Here is a 19,009-nt window from a genome sequence, read left to right as displayed (position 1 = left end):
AAAAAAAAAAAAAAAAAAAAAAAATCTGTTCTACAAATGTAGTACTTTGAAACTGAACCTGAACTGAGCTCAATCCTAATTGAAAACAAGATGAAATAATAGACATAAAATAAAGTAACTCTTTAGCTATTTAAATGTCACTCTGAAGACAGAATGAGCAGCTTTTCCTCTGTGCTAATCACAAGGGAGGGCCTGGCTGAAGACACAAGAAGTCATTAACAGGCTGAGGGAAGGTAGAACCCACTCCTCGAAGGATGCTCTTGGGAAAGGGAGTGGAATAAACTCAGCCTCACGCAATAGAGAATATAAAAGTTGTCACCTGGAGTCTACTCCCTGCGGTAGTGGATTCCTTTCAGGCATAAGTGAAATTAACACATAAACCTTACTGCAAAAATTGTATTTAAAAGTGGATTGTATTTTACCTATGAGCATACAAAAAAGCAAAACAGTAAAAGTCTTTAGGAGCATTTAAAAGGGAAAAGGTCTACAACAAAATGGTACAGAACAAACGTCTTACTATTCAACAGCGTCTAAGTAGAGGCAAACTCCACTGTACACTTCCTCCCTTGTCAAGATCAAGCTCAAGTCACTTTCTCACACACACAGCAGCGCCTAGTGACACAGCCCAGGTGTGTACACTTAACACTATGCTACTGCTTCTTTCTGACCATCTTCCTCAACACCTTATAAGTGAAGTTAGAGACGTTTGTGTTCCTGGTGCTATTATAGTCTGAACTACAAAACAAGCACTTATACAGACAGAAAACTATTCAACAGTGGCCACTCTCCCATATGGTTCCTAACAAAGACAAAACACAACTCAAAAGTTCTTACATTCAAATCTTTGTAGTTCAGATTGATGACCAGACCAAAAGGCCGGCCCCCCATGGGTTCTGCAGGAATGAAGGAATACTCAAAAGTCGCCTGTCTCTGGGGTGGCACTATAGTGTTCAGAGGAAGAGCTGTGAAATTCTGGATGTAAAACTGGTAGTCCTGAGGATAACGAAATGAGGCATCTAGAGATTCAACAATAAAATCTTCTGTCCCCTTGTTCGTAAAGCCTACCAGGAACTTCACGATGTTGTTTGCTGGAAAATCTAAGACACAAAATAGGAGAGGTTGGGGGTGGGATCAGAACACATTCAGAGTTCAAAATGAAACACAGACATGGACTTATTCTCTCCACCAGAGCATTCTAGCGTGACTGCACACTAGCTCTGAATAATCAGAGCTGTAGTACAAACCGAAAATCTTTTGGCTGCTCTTTGGGTTCCAATTTAGGAGATAAACTGGGTATTGCAATTCCAGCCAAATCACATTAAGATTAAGAGGCTAAGAAAATCGTGGCAGCAAGATTATCATGCAAGAGGTTTATATAACTCAGTATGTTACTACAAAAATAAATGGGGAAGGTATCGTCACATACTCAAATTCCCTCTCTTAGGTGGGGAGAACAGAACAGCGGCTTTGCACATTCTAGGTATGTAAAGAACTACTGAGTCCATCCCCAGCAAGCAAATCACTTTTTGTAGGTATTAAGTTGGAATACATAGAAAACAGAATGCTTAAGTCCAAGAAAATTAGTGGTTTTTGTTGTTAAGTCTTCCATAACACTGTATGACAGGCTAATGGGTTGAATTCCATCCAGTATAGCAGGTTATTTTACAGACAGACCTGGGTTTGAATCTTGTCTCTGAGTAACTGTAGAACAAGTTTCTTAACCCCTGTAAGCCCAAGACCAACAATAACTATATCCTCAGGGTTTGCTGGACTAAATGAGCACTGCAAAGTTAAAGACCAATGCTCCTCACAGAGTCCTCAATAAATAAATGTACTCAGGAAATTTCAGTAGCCCTAACAGGAAGACTGGAAATGCTCCAAAATCTAAACCTTTATGAGCCGCCAACAAGATGCTACAAGTGGAGAATCCAAGTCTCAAGTTGTGAGGTACGTGAAACAAACTCCGCCCTACAGGCAGCTCATTATGCACATAAAAATATTCTACAACTTAAATAAAATACTTAAAACCACTTCTGGTCCCATACATTTAGAGCAAGAAATATGCAACATTAATTTTCTTTTTTAAGTTAATGCTATTCTGTAACCAAGGCCTAACTGTAGACATTTAGTATTTCATTGATATTTAAACATTCGAAACTACCATCAAATTCCAGACAGGCCTGATAACATGTGCCTATGATCCCAACACCTAGGAGGCTGAGGCAAGAGGACCTTGAGTTCAATACCAACAAAATAAACTCCTTTTGAAAGTGAGTATGTGTGTGAGTGTGGATGCAAAGAGAGCAGAGAATTACTTCTGGGGAGTCAGTTCTCCCCTTCACTTGCTCAGGAAAGGGCCCTCCTGTCTCTGCAGCGCTGAGTACTGCACGCTGCCACACATCTTCAGTGAAGCCCCTAACTGGCATTTTCGTGTGACCGCTGGCTAATCTTTAACATGAGTTTAAACTCAAGTCATCAAAACAAAACGGTATTCCTGACACAGCTTGGAAAGTTTCAAGAATGGGACCTTTGGGGCTGGCAAGACTGCTGCCTGATAACCAGGGCTCAGTCCTCAGAACCCTGACAGGATAGTCCTCCTGCAAGTTATCCTGGAGCCCCCGCATGCTCCCAGAGGTACATGTGCACCCAGATACACACATTTTTTAAAAAAATTTTTTTTGAGAAGAATGTTTCATTTCTAGCAAACCAAATAACATTTATTTTCCCCTTTAAATACCAGCATTACCACACAAAAGATTGGAATTAAACAGACGATTCTCCATTACCTTCTCCTTTTACAAATAAGATAGTTGTGTCTGCACTTGGTGAAGCTTCTGGTTCACCAGACACATCTTCTTCTTCTTTATCTTCTGCCTAAAGGCAACAACATCAACAACAGAGTGCTGTGAAAGGGGTGAAAACACTCACTGCAGTGCAGACTTCACTAGATTGGGCTAAAGCACTGATCACTGGTGCTGGTGGTGTACATTTCTTACTTTTTAGGAGGAAAGACAAACACAGTTCCCCACTATCACAGTTTATACAGTGGAGGTTCCTGCCCTGGGAAATCACTAGTCAGCACAGCCGAGTGCAAAGGAAGAGCCTCTTTCTGGGAAAGCCACTTCCTGGGTCAGAGGTATCTCCCACAGGTAAGCACAATGGTGTAACTCTGCTCTACCTCGTCAATTAAACAGAACTCCTCATGGAAATGTGGACACTAAGTCACTGGGAATCTGGTAACTCTACCTCAAGTAAAGACTGAAATTCTGTTCCAATTTTTCCACACATTCAGGAAATGCCAGCATGGATAGGAGTTCAACCACACTTGAACTGCAAGGTCCCTAAACAGACTGGCAAGCTAGCTTCCTTCCAAAGAAGGACCATAATAAGGTCTCTCTCCTTTTACTACTTACTTTTGCTGCTGTGTAAAAGCAGTCGGACAATAAATGGATGAGCAGAGCTGGATTTGGCTAGTAACCACATTTTGCCCAGCCCCGTTCTCAAGCACCTTATTATTAGCAGCCCAGAAAGATTTCCATACCAATTTCCTCATAGCCAGGTGGTGATGGTGCATGCCTTTAATCCCAGTACTTGGGAGGCAGAGGCAGGCGGATCTCTGTCAGTTCGAGGCCAGCCTGGTCTACAAGAGCTAGTTCCTGGACAAGCACCAAAGCTACAGAGGAACCTTGTCTCAGAAAAAATAAAAATAAAATAAAATAAGATTTCCTTATTACAATCAGTCACTTATCACTAAAATGGTATGGTAATGATGGATACAGACAGACAGACACACACACAGAGTGACAGAGATCCCCAGATCCAAAGAATACAACTAGGCAGGATATGACTTTTGAAGGCTGAGGCAGGATTGCTTGATTGAGCATAGGAGTTTGAAGCCAGCTTGGGCAATATAGTTTCTCCAAAATACAATATGCAAGTAAGTGGATATACCTGAAACAGAAAGGCTAACAAATTTTGTAAGAATAAAGTAGAAAAGTATACTTGCGAAAAAGGAGAAAGAGAGAAATTACAACTAAGATTCAATTTAATGAACTTCAGAATATGTTGAGAAAAAAAGTGGTTCTGGTCAGAAAAAGATTACAGATATGCAATAAAGACAAATCCAGACAGAAAAGACCTCTAAATGGTCACAGTGATGAATAAATGTATGAAGGTTTGGGAGAGAGAAGAAAGAGTATAGAAAGTTATTGTGTTTTCTTTGATTTTTTTTTTTTTTTTTTTCGAGACAGGGTTTCTCTGTGGTTTTGGAGCCTGTCCTGGAACTAGCTCTTGTAGACCAGGCTGGTCTCGAACTCACAGAGATCCGCCTGCCTCTGCCTCCCTAGTGCTGGGATTAAAGGCGTGCGCCACCACTGCCCGGCTTCTTTGAATTTTTTGACTGCAGAGAGATATTTGATTCTGGGGACTGCTAAGATAAACCAACATAAAGGTACCTGGACCTTAAAATTTGGGTCTAAGAATTTGTTGCTTTGGAAAAGAGGTTCTTTTGTTTCCACAGAGCAAACCTGTGGATTGCTTCCAGACTAGAGTCATTTGATGAACAAAGAGCCCCTGAAAGGCCGCCGTGAACAGCCCCCAAAATACTTTGCCCAACAAAAAGCAGGAAGCAGTTTGGAGAGAACTATGCCCATATTCCCAAATATTATTTATAAATGTTTGTTTAGATTTAAAGGGGTATGTGCTATATAGAGATTTGCACTGGTATCAATCTTGGTTTATCGATACAAATTTAAAGTCAATTTTGTTGTGTGTATATTTCTGTTCTTGATTAAGGTATTGTATTTGTGCAGCTCTCATTTAAAAATGTAATGTATAATTAAGAAATATAGGTTAATAGATAATCATCTATAATAGTCAAGCTTGTACTCGTGTTAGGTTTTCTAGATATATAGAGGTATATTTCAGTTAGTTAGGTATTCTTCAAATCTTTCAGAGACTTTCAGAATATGGCATTTAAAATGTTTTAAGAACTTAGATTAGACTTTTCATGACAATGAGACACATCTGCTCCTGGCAGCACCAATCTACTTCAGAGGCTTCTCATTGAGTTTGCTAGCCATTTGGGCAAGAAACTGCTCTTGCCTGGACTGCTTGATGTCATGCTATGTAAACTGACATGCAGGACCCACAGAAAAATGACTGCTGAACTTGCCTAAAGATGAGATGGTCCTTTGGGGTTCCTTGCTTCATGAAAGAGACTGCCAGACATTCTGCAGTACACAGAAGAAAGTGACTGACAAACTGCCAATACAGGTGGAACTATCTTTGAAATTTCCTACTTCATGGAAGAGTCTGCCAGATACTATGGGCCTGTAGGCTGAAGGTGAATGCTCCAATATTACAGAAGAATTTTGGGTAACTGTCCAGGTAGCAGGATGTCTCTGTCAATTCTAGAGTTTTAGAAGTTGCTTACAATGCACTTCCTGTTCATTTAGGTAATATATCCTTCTGAAGTCTTTGATGGAATTGAAGAATAGTTATGATAAAAAATGTAAATATAAATATTGTAAATGTAATTCTTGCTTGATACCTGTTTCGCTATATGTAATTTTACTATGTTAAAGTTAAAACCTTCCTTTTTATTTAGACAGAAAAGGGGAAATAGTGTGAGACACCATTCTGTATATGTGTTGCTTTTATTGGTTAATGAATAAAGAAACTGCCTTGGCCTGTTGGTAAGGCAGAGTAGACCTAGGCAGGAAAAACTATACTGAATGCTGGGAGGAAGAAGGCGGAGTCAGGAGCCGCCATGCTGCCAGCAGATGCCAGAACTTTACCAGGTAAGCCACAGCCATGTGGCTATACACAGACTAATAGAAATGGGTTAATTTAAGATACGAGTTAGCCAGAAACATGCTTAAGCTATTCGCCAAATAGTATTGATATAATATAGTTTCTGTGTGGTTATTTCAGGTCTGAACAGCTGGGAACAAACAAGTGGCCTCCTACAAGAATAGAACAACAACAACAAAAAAAGATACTAGTTCAATTCCCTGGAGCTACATAAAAGCAGAGAGTCATTTATGGGAGGACAAACTGGTAAGTACCAGACTCTATCGCGGGCATATGAAAATGGGACTATCCTGCAAAGTGGTGGAGATATTTGCGGAGCTCAAGGCAAGGGGCTAAGAGACCTGAGAGCCATCAACGGAAGGCTGTAGTGGTTAGAATCAGGTTTTATCAACATTAGGGAGTAAGCAGAAGAAGGTAGCAGAGAAAACAGCAAGTCGGCAGGAAAGAGAAGGGGTGTCAACACAGTGGTATTCAAAGTGCAAATAGCAAATGTTAAAAAAGCCTGAAATACACAACCAGGAAAATGGGCCAGGAATTTGGCAATTAGGTTGCTGGTGACCATAGCAACTTTTACTATACATATAGGATGGCTCCTGATGGGTAATGAATATGAAGCTAAAGTAAGAGGGAAAAGTACCAGCAAAGGTAAAAAAGGGAGTAGCAACTGAAGGAGGGAACACAGCAAGCACATCTGCAGGTGCGCAGCTCCAGGGCCAAATGCCAACGAGAAGGACCAAAGAATCCTGCACAATCCACAGGCTGAGATCCTTAAGAGTCATGAACACACCTCATTGTTAGGGAAATGCACAGAAGTTTATCTTGAATAGTTCACTGTTGAAGGTCCTCATTTTCTGACACCAAAGCCAACATTCCTGCCAGAGCGGAGTTAAAGCAAGCAATGTTTGCGAGAGCAGCTGACAACATAGAAAGCACATCAAAGCAAGACGGATAACCTTACGATTTACCTCGTGTCACAAAGGAATATAAAGCCCACTGGTGCAACAGCAGACTAGTCCGTGTATCCAGACCACCTCCATAAGCAGAGAGAGGAGAGAGCAGGTAGCATGGGTGAGCTATTCAAAGTTGCTCCTCTATTGAAATGAGTTGAAGAGGCAGAGCCTCCGTGTGTAAGGCTTGGCACAGGTTCATCAGTAAAGGTCTCTCAAAGAAGGGGGAGCCGGCAAAGCATAAAAATTAAGGGTATTTTATTCAGGTGAAACACCATGTGCCTATATATCAAAATGTTAGCTTTAAAAAAAAAGTCAGGTATATCCATAAAAATGAAAACAAATTTCATGAAGGAGGATTACAGTATTCCTGGGCAGGAATAAAACTAGAAGGAAGAATGTTATAGCAATGACCCTAATCTGAGCTGGGTTTTTTGTTCGTTTTTTTGAATTTCATGTGTATGGATGGTTTGCCTGGATATATGTATATCATCTATAAACCATGTGTACACAGTACCTATGGAGGTCAAAAGTGGGCACCGGATACCTTGGAACTGATTGCAGATGTTTGTGAGTTATGTTGGTGCAGGGAAAAGAACTCAGGTCTTCTGGGAGAGCAGCCAGTGTTCATAACTGCAGAGCCATCTCTCCAGCTCTGAGCCAGATATTCTTATTGTCATTATTACAGAGTATAAATAAATTTCAGAGCAAACTTCAAAGAGATCATCTCTAACTGTTACTATTCATAAAGCATATTTTATCACCTGCTCTTTATCCCCTGCTCCCAAAACACACTCATATGACCCACAAAAACATGAACTCTAAGAAAGGAGGAAATACCTCACTTGTTCAATCTAGTACCCAGATCAGAGCCTTGTAGAGATGCCCCTACAGGACTCATGACAGGTTACTGAATGAAAAGAAGCAAGCACAAATACACAAAAAACAGAGCTAGAAAGCTAAGACCTAGACTACAAATTTAACAGTCAGGGTCTGCTGCTGGCCCACTTATGCTGTTCTCCAGCCTTCACATAGGGACGATCCTGACATATTCAGTGCACCTTTTCTCTTCCCCTACTCCAAAAATCCTCGAGTTCATTCTCAATGATTTGCCCTTAGGCCAACTTCAACCCAGGGGAGATGGCTCAGAGGCTAAGAGCACGTATGACTTTTGCAGAGGACCCATGTCTAAAACCTTCAACTGTCTGTAACTCCAGTTACAGATCTAAAGCCCCTGCCTTCCTCAAGCATTTGCAATCACATGCAAGTATCCGCACATTCATACATAACTTAAAAAATAATTACCAAATTTGCCTATATATAGAATATATTCTTGGGCTGAGTATCTAGCTCAGTTGATAGTATACTTGTTCCCTATGTCTGAAGCTCTGGGTTCAATCCCCGATACCACATAAAACATGGCATAGTAGTACATGTCTCTAACCCATCATGTCCTGTATTTGGGAAGAAGAGGCAGAAGGACCAGAAGTTCAAGGCCATCCCTCACTACCTTGAGCTCAGGACCAGCTGCATTACATTGAGACTACTTCAAAATTCGGGGGGGGGGGGCATCTTCATGTGTCATAGACATTCTAGATATAGTATGTAGCACTAACCAAATCTGTGGGTTCGTCTTCTTCTACTTCAGCTTCATCGTCTTCATCTTCAATTATCGAATCTTCCACTGTTTCTTCATCATCTGTAAGATCTTGAGCCACTGCTAATGACCCTGAAATTAAAATAAAAAATGAGCACATAAATTTTATCAGTGTTTTTAAACATCAGGTCTAAACAAGTCTGATGTCAACCTCTTCTACAGAGTGAATTCCAGGATAGCCAAAAGCTACACAGAGAAACCCTGCCTCAAATAAATAATAAAGAAAAAGAAGTTCTGCCAGTAGTAATTCAGTCTTCCTGGTCAGCTGAACAATACCCCTGCACAAAAATATTTATAATATCTTACTAGTAGTCTTAACTTCTGTATGTCAATTTTAATGGGAATGTTTCTAATATCAAAAGGCACAAACTCAGTGGGTTAATGGCACTTGCTGCCAAACCTAACCATGTGAATTTGATCTTTAGGATTCACCCTGTAAAGGGTCCCCTAATCTCTGCATATACACTGCAAGACACAAGTACAGATAGAGACAGGCAGGCAGACAGACAGACAGACACACACACAATGTAATAAAAAATTTAAAATAATAGTGGTATCTTAGCTGGGCGATAGTGGCGCACGCCTTTAATCCCAGCACTCGGGAGGCAGAGACAGGCGGATCTCTGTGAGTTCGAGGCCAGCCTGGTCTACAAGAGGTAGTTCCAGGACAGGCTCCAAAGCCAGAGAAACCCTGTCTCGAAAAACCACAAAAATAAATAAATAAATAAATAAATAAATAAATAAATAAATAAATAAATAGTGGTATCTTCATGGTTAGTAATAAAGAAAAAACTAATTATTTTGCACATGACTTTAAGCATATTTTCAGATAGATTTAAAATACCAAAAAATAAATTATAATCATAACACTAAACTATAAATCAGTTTTATAGGCAAAACTTTCTCAAGTCACACTACATCAATTTCAGGCAAAATCCTCAGAAGCCCTTCAAAGTTCTAGCTAGCAGTTCTTCCCACCACTTCTCAGAAACTGATGATGTGGCAATTCAGTGGGAAGCGCCACACGTGCAGTATCCAAGAACAACAATCCGTTCTCAGGACCATGCATTTTTAAATCTTTTCACTTTCCTGGGTTAAAACGATTCATTCATAGTTTATACTTCATTTTCCAAAGCCAGTTTCAAAGAAGAAAGAAAATCCAGGGGGCTACGGTTGTAGCTCAGTTGTTAGCTTGCATGTCTTGCATGCCTGGCATGCTGGAAGCCCTGGGTTCCTCTCCACCACCTCACTCATGGGGTGTGGTGACAGACACCTGAAACCCAGTACTCCAGAGGTACAGGCACAAGGATCAGAAGTTCAAGGTCGTGTTAGGCTACCGAGACTTTGAAGCCAGCCAGGGCTACCTCCGTGAGACTGTCTCAACATCTGTCCCGTGTCCCCACCGCGCCCCCAATCAAAATCCCTAACGGTACTCAAAGTCCTATTAGCTACTAAATAGAAGCCAATCACTTCCCTGATTGCTTGGCTAAACAGCTCCTGAACGCGGATCATTACTTTTTATGCCCTGAGCCGCTCAAACTTAGAAAAATGAAAGGAATTCTGGCGATCACTCAAACTAACTCATTTTATAAATTAGAAAAACCAAAGCTCATGAAGGGCAAGAGGAAAAGGTTTCTACGTTTTACATTCTGCCAAGTTCTTACTTCAAGTTAAACACTGGAATGAATAAACTTATAAAGCTCCAAGTAACTTCTTCCCAGCACATTTCCAACCAGCAGAAACTGGCTAGGAAAGGGAGAGGGGAGGGGTGGGGATAAAAAGCAGAAGAAAGCCATCCCGCGGGGATTCTTCGGTAGCGGCTGACTAGCAGCAGGAGGAGGGGGCGTTTTTGGACACCGAGTCTCGAGGTCCACACCGACCGCGATGGGCGATCGAGGAGACCGAGAGACGGCGATCCACCGCTCCGAGGTAGAGAATCCGCTCTGGGCGAATGAATGGAGGTGCGCCCGCGTGGGGCTAGCGACACGTCAGCGCAGCGACCGGGAGTTGGAGGTCCAGGGTCCGCGCGGGCAGAGAGATCAGATCGGCCCCGGCGTGGGTCTCGCGGACCGAGGTCTACGGGCCCGCGCTCGCAGAGGACGCCGAGCCGCGGCGGGTCCTGGGGGGCAGCACGGGCCCCCCTCCCCGGGAGTCCGGCCGGGGAAGCGGTCCCGGGCGGCCGCGGTGCCGGCCCCTCTCCCCCGCGTCCCTCACCTCCGGGGCCTCCGCGGAGTAGCACGGCGGCGGGGAAGGCCAGCAGGAACAGCAGCAGCAGGCGGGGGAGGAGTCTCATGGTGCGGCCGGTCAGCGTCCACTCCTCGTCCGCTAGGGCTCCCGGCGGCTCTGGCGGTAATGGCGATACACTTCATCCGGGCTCCGCCGGAGGGGCGGGGCACGCACGCGCGCCGGCCGTGGTCCCGCCCCGCCACCAGCGACGTGGCCTCTAAGCGACCAGGGGCGGGGCCTGCGGTCGGCGAGGTCACGTGGCCTGCGGTGGGGCCTCGGGGTTCCCGCGAGAGCCTTGCGGGCCTACCTCTTCCAGTTACGTTTCTCCTGCAGTGGTTGCTTTGAGAGACAAACTCTCGGTGAGTAGCGGTGACGAGAAGGACGTAAACTTCCTGCTTGTGTAGCTTTTGACGGAAAGGAAGGGCTATGGGTAGCGACAAAACAAACAAACAAACAAAAAAACAAAAACGAGGAGTGACGCCTCAGGCTCTGGAGTTGTATTCGTTTACACTTTGGGTGAGCACGCGCACGTGGTGTGTGTGTGTGTGTGTGTGTGTGTGTGTGTGTGTGTGTGTAATTGGCCGTGCACAGATGTGGAGGCCAGTCCGAGGACATCTGGAAATTGATTCTCTCCTTCCACCTTTACGCGGATTTTGGACTTGAACTCTGGTTTGCATCACAACCACCTCCCAGGCTCGGTTCTGGGATTTTTTTTTTCTTTCTCTTAATGTAATGGATCCAGACTTAGAAATCACCTAGCATTTCTGCTGTTTCCACTCCACAAGATCTCACGTGGCATATTTCTGGCAACTTCAACTGGCAAGTGTGAAACAAACTCAGGAGACCCTCCAGACACAATCCTTTATCAGGGCCTTACTGAGTTATTTTTAAGTGGCTATCAAGAGACACCATGAGCAAAGCAATGTATAAAAGAGAGCATTTAGTTTGTAGGCTTATTTACAATTTCAGAGCGTGTGTTCCTGACCATCGCATCAGGGAGAATGAGGCAGGCATGTTGCTAGCGCAGTACCTAAGAGCTTACAGTGCAGTGCGGAAAAAAGACCAGGTAGAGAGTTAACTCCAATGGTGTAGGCTTTTGAAAGCTCAAAGCCCAACCCCAATGGCATATCTCCTCCAGCAAGGCCACACCTGTTCCTTAGCAAACAGTTCCACCAACTGGGACAACACATTCAAGCATATGAGCCTATGGGGGCTAGTCTCATTCAAATCACCACAGGGGCTAAGAGGCCACCAGGGTGTTTGGAGCCTCTGAGCCACATAGGGGATAAACGCACCTAGGAAAGTCATAGCTTATGTCTGAACTTAACCCCAGTGAGTTCAGGTCGGCTGAAATGTGTGCTGAGAAGAGGCGAGTAGGACCTTTTTTTTTTTTTTTAAATATTTATTTATTTATTTATTATGTATACAATATTCTGTCTGTGGTGCAGGCCAGAAGAGGTCACCAGACCCCTTTACAGATGGTTGTGAGCCACCATGTGGTTGCTGGGAATTGAACTCAGGACCTTTGGAAGGGCAGGCAATGCTCTTAACCTCTGAGCCATCTCTCCAGCCCCAAACTCTAGGACCTTTAAAGGGCCACAAGTGCTCACCACCTGAAGTCAGACCTGAGAAGGAGAGAGTCAGAGAGATCCTCGGTGCAGTAACAGGGCATCTATAGCTTCACCTCAGTTACAGTCCCTGAAATAGAAGGTAAAATAGAAGGACATATTTGTCCAAACCACCACAAACAAGAAATAAAAACTGTGGTGGTCTGAATAAGAATGGCCTCCACAGGCTCATATTTAAATACTTAGTCATCTAAGAATGGCCTTATTGGAGGAGGGTTAGGAGATGGGGCCTTGCATGGCAGGCCCAGTTCTCTCTCTCCCTGCTACCTGGGGATCAGGATGTAGAACTCTCAGCTACTTCCCCAGCACCATTCTGCCTGTGTACAGCCATGGTCCCTGCCATGATAATAGACCAAGCTTCTGAAACTGTAAGCCAGCCCCTAATTAAATGTTTTCTTTTATGAGTTGCCTTGGACATGGGATCTCATCACAGCAATAGAACATTACTGAGACAGCCTTCTGCACATCAGCAAGTCACGGCGGGTCTGAACAGTTAACTCAGGACACAAAAGGGTTCCCTTAAATTTGTTTTTTGTTGTTGGTTTTTGAGACAGTGTCTCTTTCTGCAGTCTTCAGAACAGGTCTTGAAGTGGAGGTGCAGGACTATTCCATCCAGTGGAGAATTCAGTGTAGTCTCTGCCATCAAGTCTCTGCACAGAAGTATCAGTGAAGTGGGAGGGTGCTCCTGGGGAGCAGCCGTGGTCGCTGTTGCATGGCACTCTGCAGTAGCCATTGCAGCAGTGGCAGCACTGGTGACTTCGTGGAGCACTTTTGGGTAATTAGCTGTGAGAGGTGCAGCAGAAACCAGTGATGTATGTGCTCAGAGGTGACTGGTATGTAACGAACTAGGGAATATAAAAACATAAAAATGGGAGGAGGAAGAGACCAGCACATTCAGCCATTTAGTTATATAAAAAGCAGAAGCCAGTGTTTGAGGGAGCCTTGAGCCAAGTCAGCTTTCCCTCCGTGCCCACCAGGAAAGTTCCCCTAAATTGGCCATGGTATTTATTAAAGTCCCATCTACTAATTCAAGCCTCCCATAATATCCCCTCTCATGCCCCCTATCCTCTCCCAGCCTCTGGCCTACTTTTTGGAAGGTTTTGTTGTCAGAGAAGATGGGACATCCAGGATAATCACATTGGGACAGTTCAGACAGGCAATTCTCTGCTTTGGTCATTTGATTCCTTTATAATATGTGGGAGCAGACAATCATTTCCCTTGATACTTGAGTTTGCCTCAGCACTGTTGAAATTGCACGAGCCCTGAGTTTGTTCTCTGCATTCTCTAGATGACTGCATGGCCTTCAGAATGTCACTCATCTGTAACTTCTTCCACGTACCCTGACCTGCCTTAAAATTATAGACAGCCCTTGGACTGGACAGATATCTCAGTGGTTAAGAGCACTGTTCTTTCAGATGACCTAAGCTTGATTCCTAGTAGCCATGATTAGAACCTTCCTGCTTCTCAATCTCAGATCCCCCCATTCACTTCATAGCATCTGTAATCTTATACAGTCCATAGCTGTTGGGTCTCCTATCTGCTAATACGCCCTACCACAGTGTTAGAAAACAGTCTGAGACTGGACCTTCTTGTGTAGCCCAGGTTGGCCTTAAGCTTTGAACCCTACTGCCTCAACTTCCCAGGTGCTAGTACTATAGGTGTGTACCGTCATTCCCAGCTCATAAATACTTATTGAACCAATGAGATATGGTTTTGCTATAGTTAAATCTTTCCTCCTTAAATTTGTAATCCGCTTGGAGGACTTATAAAATGTCATTCAAAACAGTTGTGTTTAATTGTTTGTGACCGTATACTTAAGTGTTCTTTCATGCACCAAGGAGCAAAAAAAGAATTAAATATTCTATTGTATTCTCTCAGAGAGAGCAAAAATCTATGGGAAAAGGGAACAGGAAACAAGACTGTCCTGGTCAGTGTCTCAATTAACAGGAGAGCCTCCATTCCTTCTACAGCCCACACTGTAAAAAGATCATGAGCAATCTGGCCACCGGATTGACCACAAACCCCACCACTTAACCTGCTTCTGTCCCCTCAGGCTTTGCCCTCCTTTCTCTTACAGTAAAATGTTTATAGGTCAGTCAGAAGCTAGTCACCATTTGTGGTTTGGATCCTGTCACCTGTGTAAAGTTGTGATTCTAGAGTCTCCCTCTCTACACCACAGTGACTGCTTCTCAGTGCGTCACTCCCATCAACCCACACCGCCCACTAATGCCACCTCTCAAAACTAAGGGCTCAGAGGCCGCTCCTTTCAGTCCTGTGTCCGTAACAACGACAATATGGACTGTCATTTTGCAGTTTTCTTCTCAGTATAGTTCGACTGTCTTGGATTTTAAATTCTCCACTAAAACTTGATAAATTCTATGACACTCATGTAAAGCCCCGCACCCCAGCACTCTGACTCCCATTTCACCTCCGTGGCCCCTTCCCTACAGGACAACCACATAACAATACTGAGCCCTGAGAATGACTTCACTACCTTGGAGTGTCAGTCCTACCTGCTTTGGCTCTGTTTGAAAGCTGGCAGGACACTCCCTTCAGCGGATGGGAAGAAAGGCCCTGGTGAGAGGCTGTGGAAAGAGTGGTCAGGTGGTGCTGTTTGGGAGGCAAGGGCTAAGTGCAAGAAATTCTGGAGAGAACTAGGCCAACGGAGTAGAAATAAGAGAATGGGAATGGGGACAGGCAGACATAGCCTGGGCACACTACAGTGAGCTGCAGGTAAGACAGGAGAGGTGAGGGGAAGTGGGCAGAGGGTATAACCTATAGAGAGCTGTGTTATTGAAGCGCCAACCTAGGGAAAGGACAGAAGGACATGTTATGTCCATGATTCTTCAGCTGTGATAGAATACCCGGACAAAAGCACCCAGGGGAGAAAGTTCTAGGTTACAATCCATCATTTGGGGAAATCCAGAGACAGCTGTTTATATTGCACCCACAGGCAAAAATCAGCAAACATGCTCCCTTGTTTTCATTCATTCACTCTGGGACCCAGTCCACAAAATAGTTCCATCCAGTTCAGGGTAGGTCCTCCCCTCTTACTTAACTGGTTTAATTAGCAAACTATTTCACAAGCAAGCTCACAGGCCAGCTAATCTAGACAGTCTGTCATTGAACCTTCCAAGTGATCCCAGATCTAATTTATACAATTGATGTGTCTCCATCTACATACAATTGAGGAGACTGAGGGCTGTTCACTCTTTAAAAAAATAGAGGATATGTATGTATGTATATATAGGGTTTTCGTGGGGGTTTTTTTTGTTTCTGTTTTTTTACTTTTGTTTTTGTTTTTTTGTTTGTTTTTGAGACAGATATCACTGCCGTGAGGACCAGCCTCCAGCAGTAGCTCTGGGCTCAGTGGGAATCCATGGAGTCAGTGAACTAGGACAAACAGACACAGGCCAAAGCTTAGTTCTTCATTTTATTATTTTGTCTGCTGCTTGTTCTGCTCTCTTCTTCTGATGCTTCCCTTCTGTCTGACTTCCATTCTGCATCTTTCCATGGACATAAAGGATGTGGTGCTTTGAATGTAATTGATCCCCATAATCTCATAAGGAGTGACACTATTAGGAGATGTGGCTTTGCTGGAGTGAGTATGGCCTTGTTAGAGGACTTGTACCACTGTGTGGGTGGACTTTGATGTTTCCTATGCTCAGGATACCTCCCAGTGTCTCAGAAAACTTCCTGTTGCCTGCAAGATGTTGGACTTCGGGCTACTCCTCCAGCACGACATCTACCTGCATGCTGCCATGCTCCCTGTCATGATGATAACGGACTGAACCTGTAAGCTGCCAACCTAATTAAGAGTTGCTGTGGTCACAGTGTCCCTTCACAACAGGCACCCTAATAAGACAGAGGAGGATAAGAAGCTGCCAGTGATCTTGTGGTAAAGTGAAAGGGTGTGGTAACTAGTTAGTGGCAGGTGTGGAGAGAAGGGTTACAGGTGCTGAGAGCTCTGTGTGGGTGGTGGTCACACAGAGGTATGAGGAAGAGGGTTAAGGCAGGTGTGGTGGTGCATGCCTTTAAGACCCAGACTCTGACGGCTAAGAGAGCTGCTGCAGCAGGACTTTCTTCTCAGAACCTTTAGCCCACAAATAACAACATGGGACTTTTTATTAATTATAAAAGCTTGGCCTTAACTTAGACTTGCTCCTAACTAGTTCTTATAACTTACATTAACCAGCAATTTTTAATCTACATTCTCCCACAAGGCTCACTTCTTCACTGCCTGTCCTACTTCCTCCATATCTGGATGGTGATTCTACCTTTCTTCCTCCCTGAGCTCTCTCTCTGCCCGAAGTCCCTACTCTATCTCCTGCCTAGCTGTTGGCCATTCGGGTTCTTATTACACCAGTCACAGCAACACATCTTCACACAGTGTACAAATAGCCCACAACAGACTGCCGTGAGTTTGAGGCTAGCCTGGGCTACATAGTGAGTTGGAAGCTAGTCTGGCATGCACAGTGAAATCCTGCCTCAAAACAAGACAGGTAAGAGGGACAGCAGATTTTCAGAGGCATGCAGAACTTGAGGGGAAGTTTGAAGAACAGTACAGCATGTTCTGTAAAGTCTCCCCAGAGTCTGCTCTATGCCAGGGCTACTTCCCACCAGCTCCTCTAGTGTAGGACCAGGACTGTCACTCTGTACAGGGATCTCGGACAGTTCCTCATCTAACTTCCCATACACAAGTTCCCTTGTGATCTTTACCTGTTTCTCTTTTGACCCTCAGCATCTCTGCAACTTGCTATGTGAACCAGGCTGCCCTCCAACTCTGCCTCTGCTTCTGTTCTGGGATTAAAGGTGTGTACCATCATGCCTAGCTCCCCATCCCGCCCCACCCCCCTATTTTAAAGCAGAGCAAACAGATTTGAGAAGTGAGAAAGAACTCCTGAGAGTGGTAGAGTCTCCAAGGGAGAAATGCCCATTTAATGTTTCTCAAAGCCATGTGCCAAGGGAGGTGTGTTTATTCTGAGATGCTCTGTAGGTAACAAGAGACATGGAAATGCCTTTTAGTATATACCATAAGTCAGTGTTTCTGCACAGAGCCCTGCTTTTGGACAGCCTGGGCTGGCCTTCTTTCACTTGGTTCATCCCATCAGTGTGAAGATTCCAAACTTAGCTGTCTTTGTAGTAACCACCTTCCCCCGGCATGCTAGGTTTTTCTAGAAGATTCTTTGGATGTGACTTATAAGGAAGGTTACTTCTTACACTTGGGTGGCTTCACAGCTTTCATGCTCGTCTTACTGAAAGGAGACACCGCTATGGCTGAGGCTCTCGTACACAAGTCATGTTCAATGTTTTTTATGATTTTAAAAATATTCTGATGTATGCCGGGCGATGGTGGCGCACGCCTTTAATCCCAGCACTAGGGAGGCAGAGGCAGGCGGATCTCTGTGAGTTCGAGACCAGCCTGGTCTACAGAGCTAGTGCCAGGACAGGCTCCAAAGCCACAAAGAAACCCTGTCTCGAAAAACCAAAAAAAAAAAAAAAATCTGATATTTATCATTTTTGCTTTTTTCTTCTTCAAAATGAATTAGTTGAAATGCTGAGCATGTCAATTCCAACTGACCCAGTGCTGTCTTGGCCTCCCCTTCCCCTTACACCTTACCTGTTCAGAACCCTCCAAGGTTTTAAGCCTGTCATCCACCCAGCCTCCTTCCCCAAAGACAGTGGCTATCTGAACCCCTTCTGGTGGGCCACCTTGTCTAAGTGTTCCAAGACTCGAGCAAACACCACATTTTCTGTTTCCAAGTTCATACAGAAGCTGCCTTACAGAGTCCTCCAACAGGTGGGTGATGGTTTGACTTATGAGCATGTCCTTCGGAACTCGTACACGCCACACTACTCACTCTTGCACCTCACGACTGACGGAAGTGTAACACTGACTCTGTGAGATGGAATGTCCACCAACAGAGTGTGTGGATCAGCAGCTACACTTTCAGCCTTGTTTGGGGACTTGACAAAGGGATGCAATGGGATGAAGGCAAACATAGAGTCAGGAAGCCAAACAGGATATAATGCCAGTAGGTCACATGTTCAGTGCACAAGCACAGGGACCCGATTCATATTCCCAGAACCCACATTTTTAAAAAGCTGGGTACAGTGCTGCATGTGTGTAGTCTCACCACCATGGAGATAGAGAATAATGGATTCCTGGGGCCAGCTGGCCACCGAGCCTGCCCTATTTGGTAAGTTCTATACCAACAAGAGACATTGTATTCTCAAACAACATGGATGACTCCTGCAGAGGGACACCCAAGTTTGTCCTTTACCTTAGATACCCAAACACACACACACACAGCAAATAAGTGAACATAACTTCAGGAATGAATATTTAATCATGTGTTACTGTCAGTTCACGTGGAAACGGAACATTCTTTACAGTGTCCATCAAGATGATCTACCAAGGTCATGGACTTTGGGTGATTTTCTAATCTTGGTCTGTAAGAAAGAAAGAAAATTATGTAAAAATGGGGGGAGAGAATTAAAATAGTGAATATGGTAAAAAAACAACACCATTATTTTGGCATATTTCCCTCTCACTTTCAAGAAGTTGTCATTTAGGATCAAAATATGAGACACTAAAATGATGAAACTTTTCAACACAAAGTGTGTGGACCATCCTCCGTGTGAACCATCCTCAGTGAGGACCATCATCAGTGTGGACCATTCTCAGTGTGGACCATTCTCAGTGAGGACCATTCTCAGTATGAACCATCCTCTGT

The 19,009-nt window shown here is 44.0% G+C and overlaps 3 protein-coding genes across 3 annotated transcripts in view; 1 reads left to right on the top strand and 2 right to left on the bottom strand.

Annotated features, from left to right (window-relative positions):
- The window catches only part of Ssr1 (signal sequence receptor subunit 1), a 30,526-nt gene extending 19,719 nt beyond the window's left edge, over positions 1–10,807 (bottom strand). Inside the window, exons 1-4 of the mRNA XM_050142770.1 lie at positions 10,633–10,807; positions 8,378–8,490; positions 2,787–2,874; positions 835–1,097 (exon numbers count right to left, since the gene is read on the bottom strand). Coding sequence (XP_049998727.1) covers positions 835–1,097; positions 2,787–2,874; positions 8,378–8,490; positions 10,633–10,711 — 543 coding nt within the window. The 5' untranslated portion in view covers positions 10,712–10,807. The remainder of the gene's footprint in view (positions 1–834; positions 1,098–2,786; positions 2,875–8,377; positions 8,491–10,632) is intronic.
- A 77-nt stretch (positions 10,808–10,884) lies between these two features.
- Riok1 (RIO kinase 1) overlaps positions 10,885–19,009 on the top strand; it is a 70,485-nt gene continuing 62,360 nt past the window's right edge. The window contains exon 1 of the mRNA XM_050142769.1: positions 10,885–11,003. The gene's annotated coding sequence lies outside the window, so the exon portion shown is untranslated. The remainder of the gene's footprint in view (positions 11,004–19,009) is intronic.
- Cage1 (cancer antigen 1) overlaps positions 15,951–19,009 on the bottom strand; it is a 33,664-nt gene continuing 30,605 nt past the window's right edge. Inside the window, exon 12 of the mRNA XM_050142771.1 lies at positions 15,951–18,725. Coding sequence (XP_049998728.1) covers positions 18,641–18,725 — 85 coding nt within the window. The 3' untranslated portion in view covers positions 15,951–18,640. The remainder of the gene's footprint in view (positions 18,726–19,009) is intronic.

Source organism: Alexandromys fortis, unplaced genomic scaffold (genome assembly GCF_014885135.2).
Source record: "Alexandromys fortis isolate MF-2015 unplaced genomic scaffold, M_Fortis_MF-2015_v1.1 scaffold_5, whole genome shotgun sequence".
Taxonomy (NCBI): Eukaryota; Metazoa; Chordata; class Mammalia; order Rodentia; family Cricetidae; genus Alexandromys; species Alexandromys fortis.
Note: the sequence above shows the minus strand (reverse complement) of the source record. Positions and strands in the feature narration are given on the sequence as shown.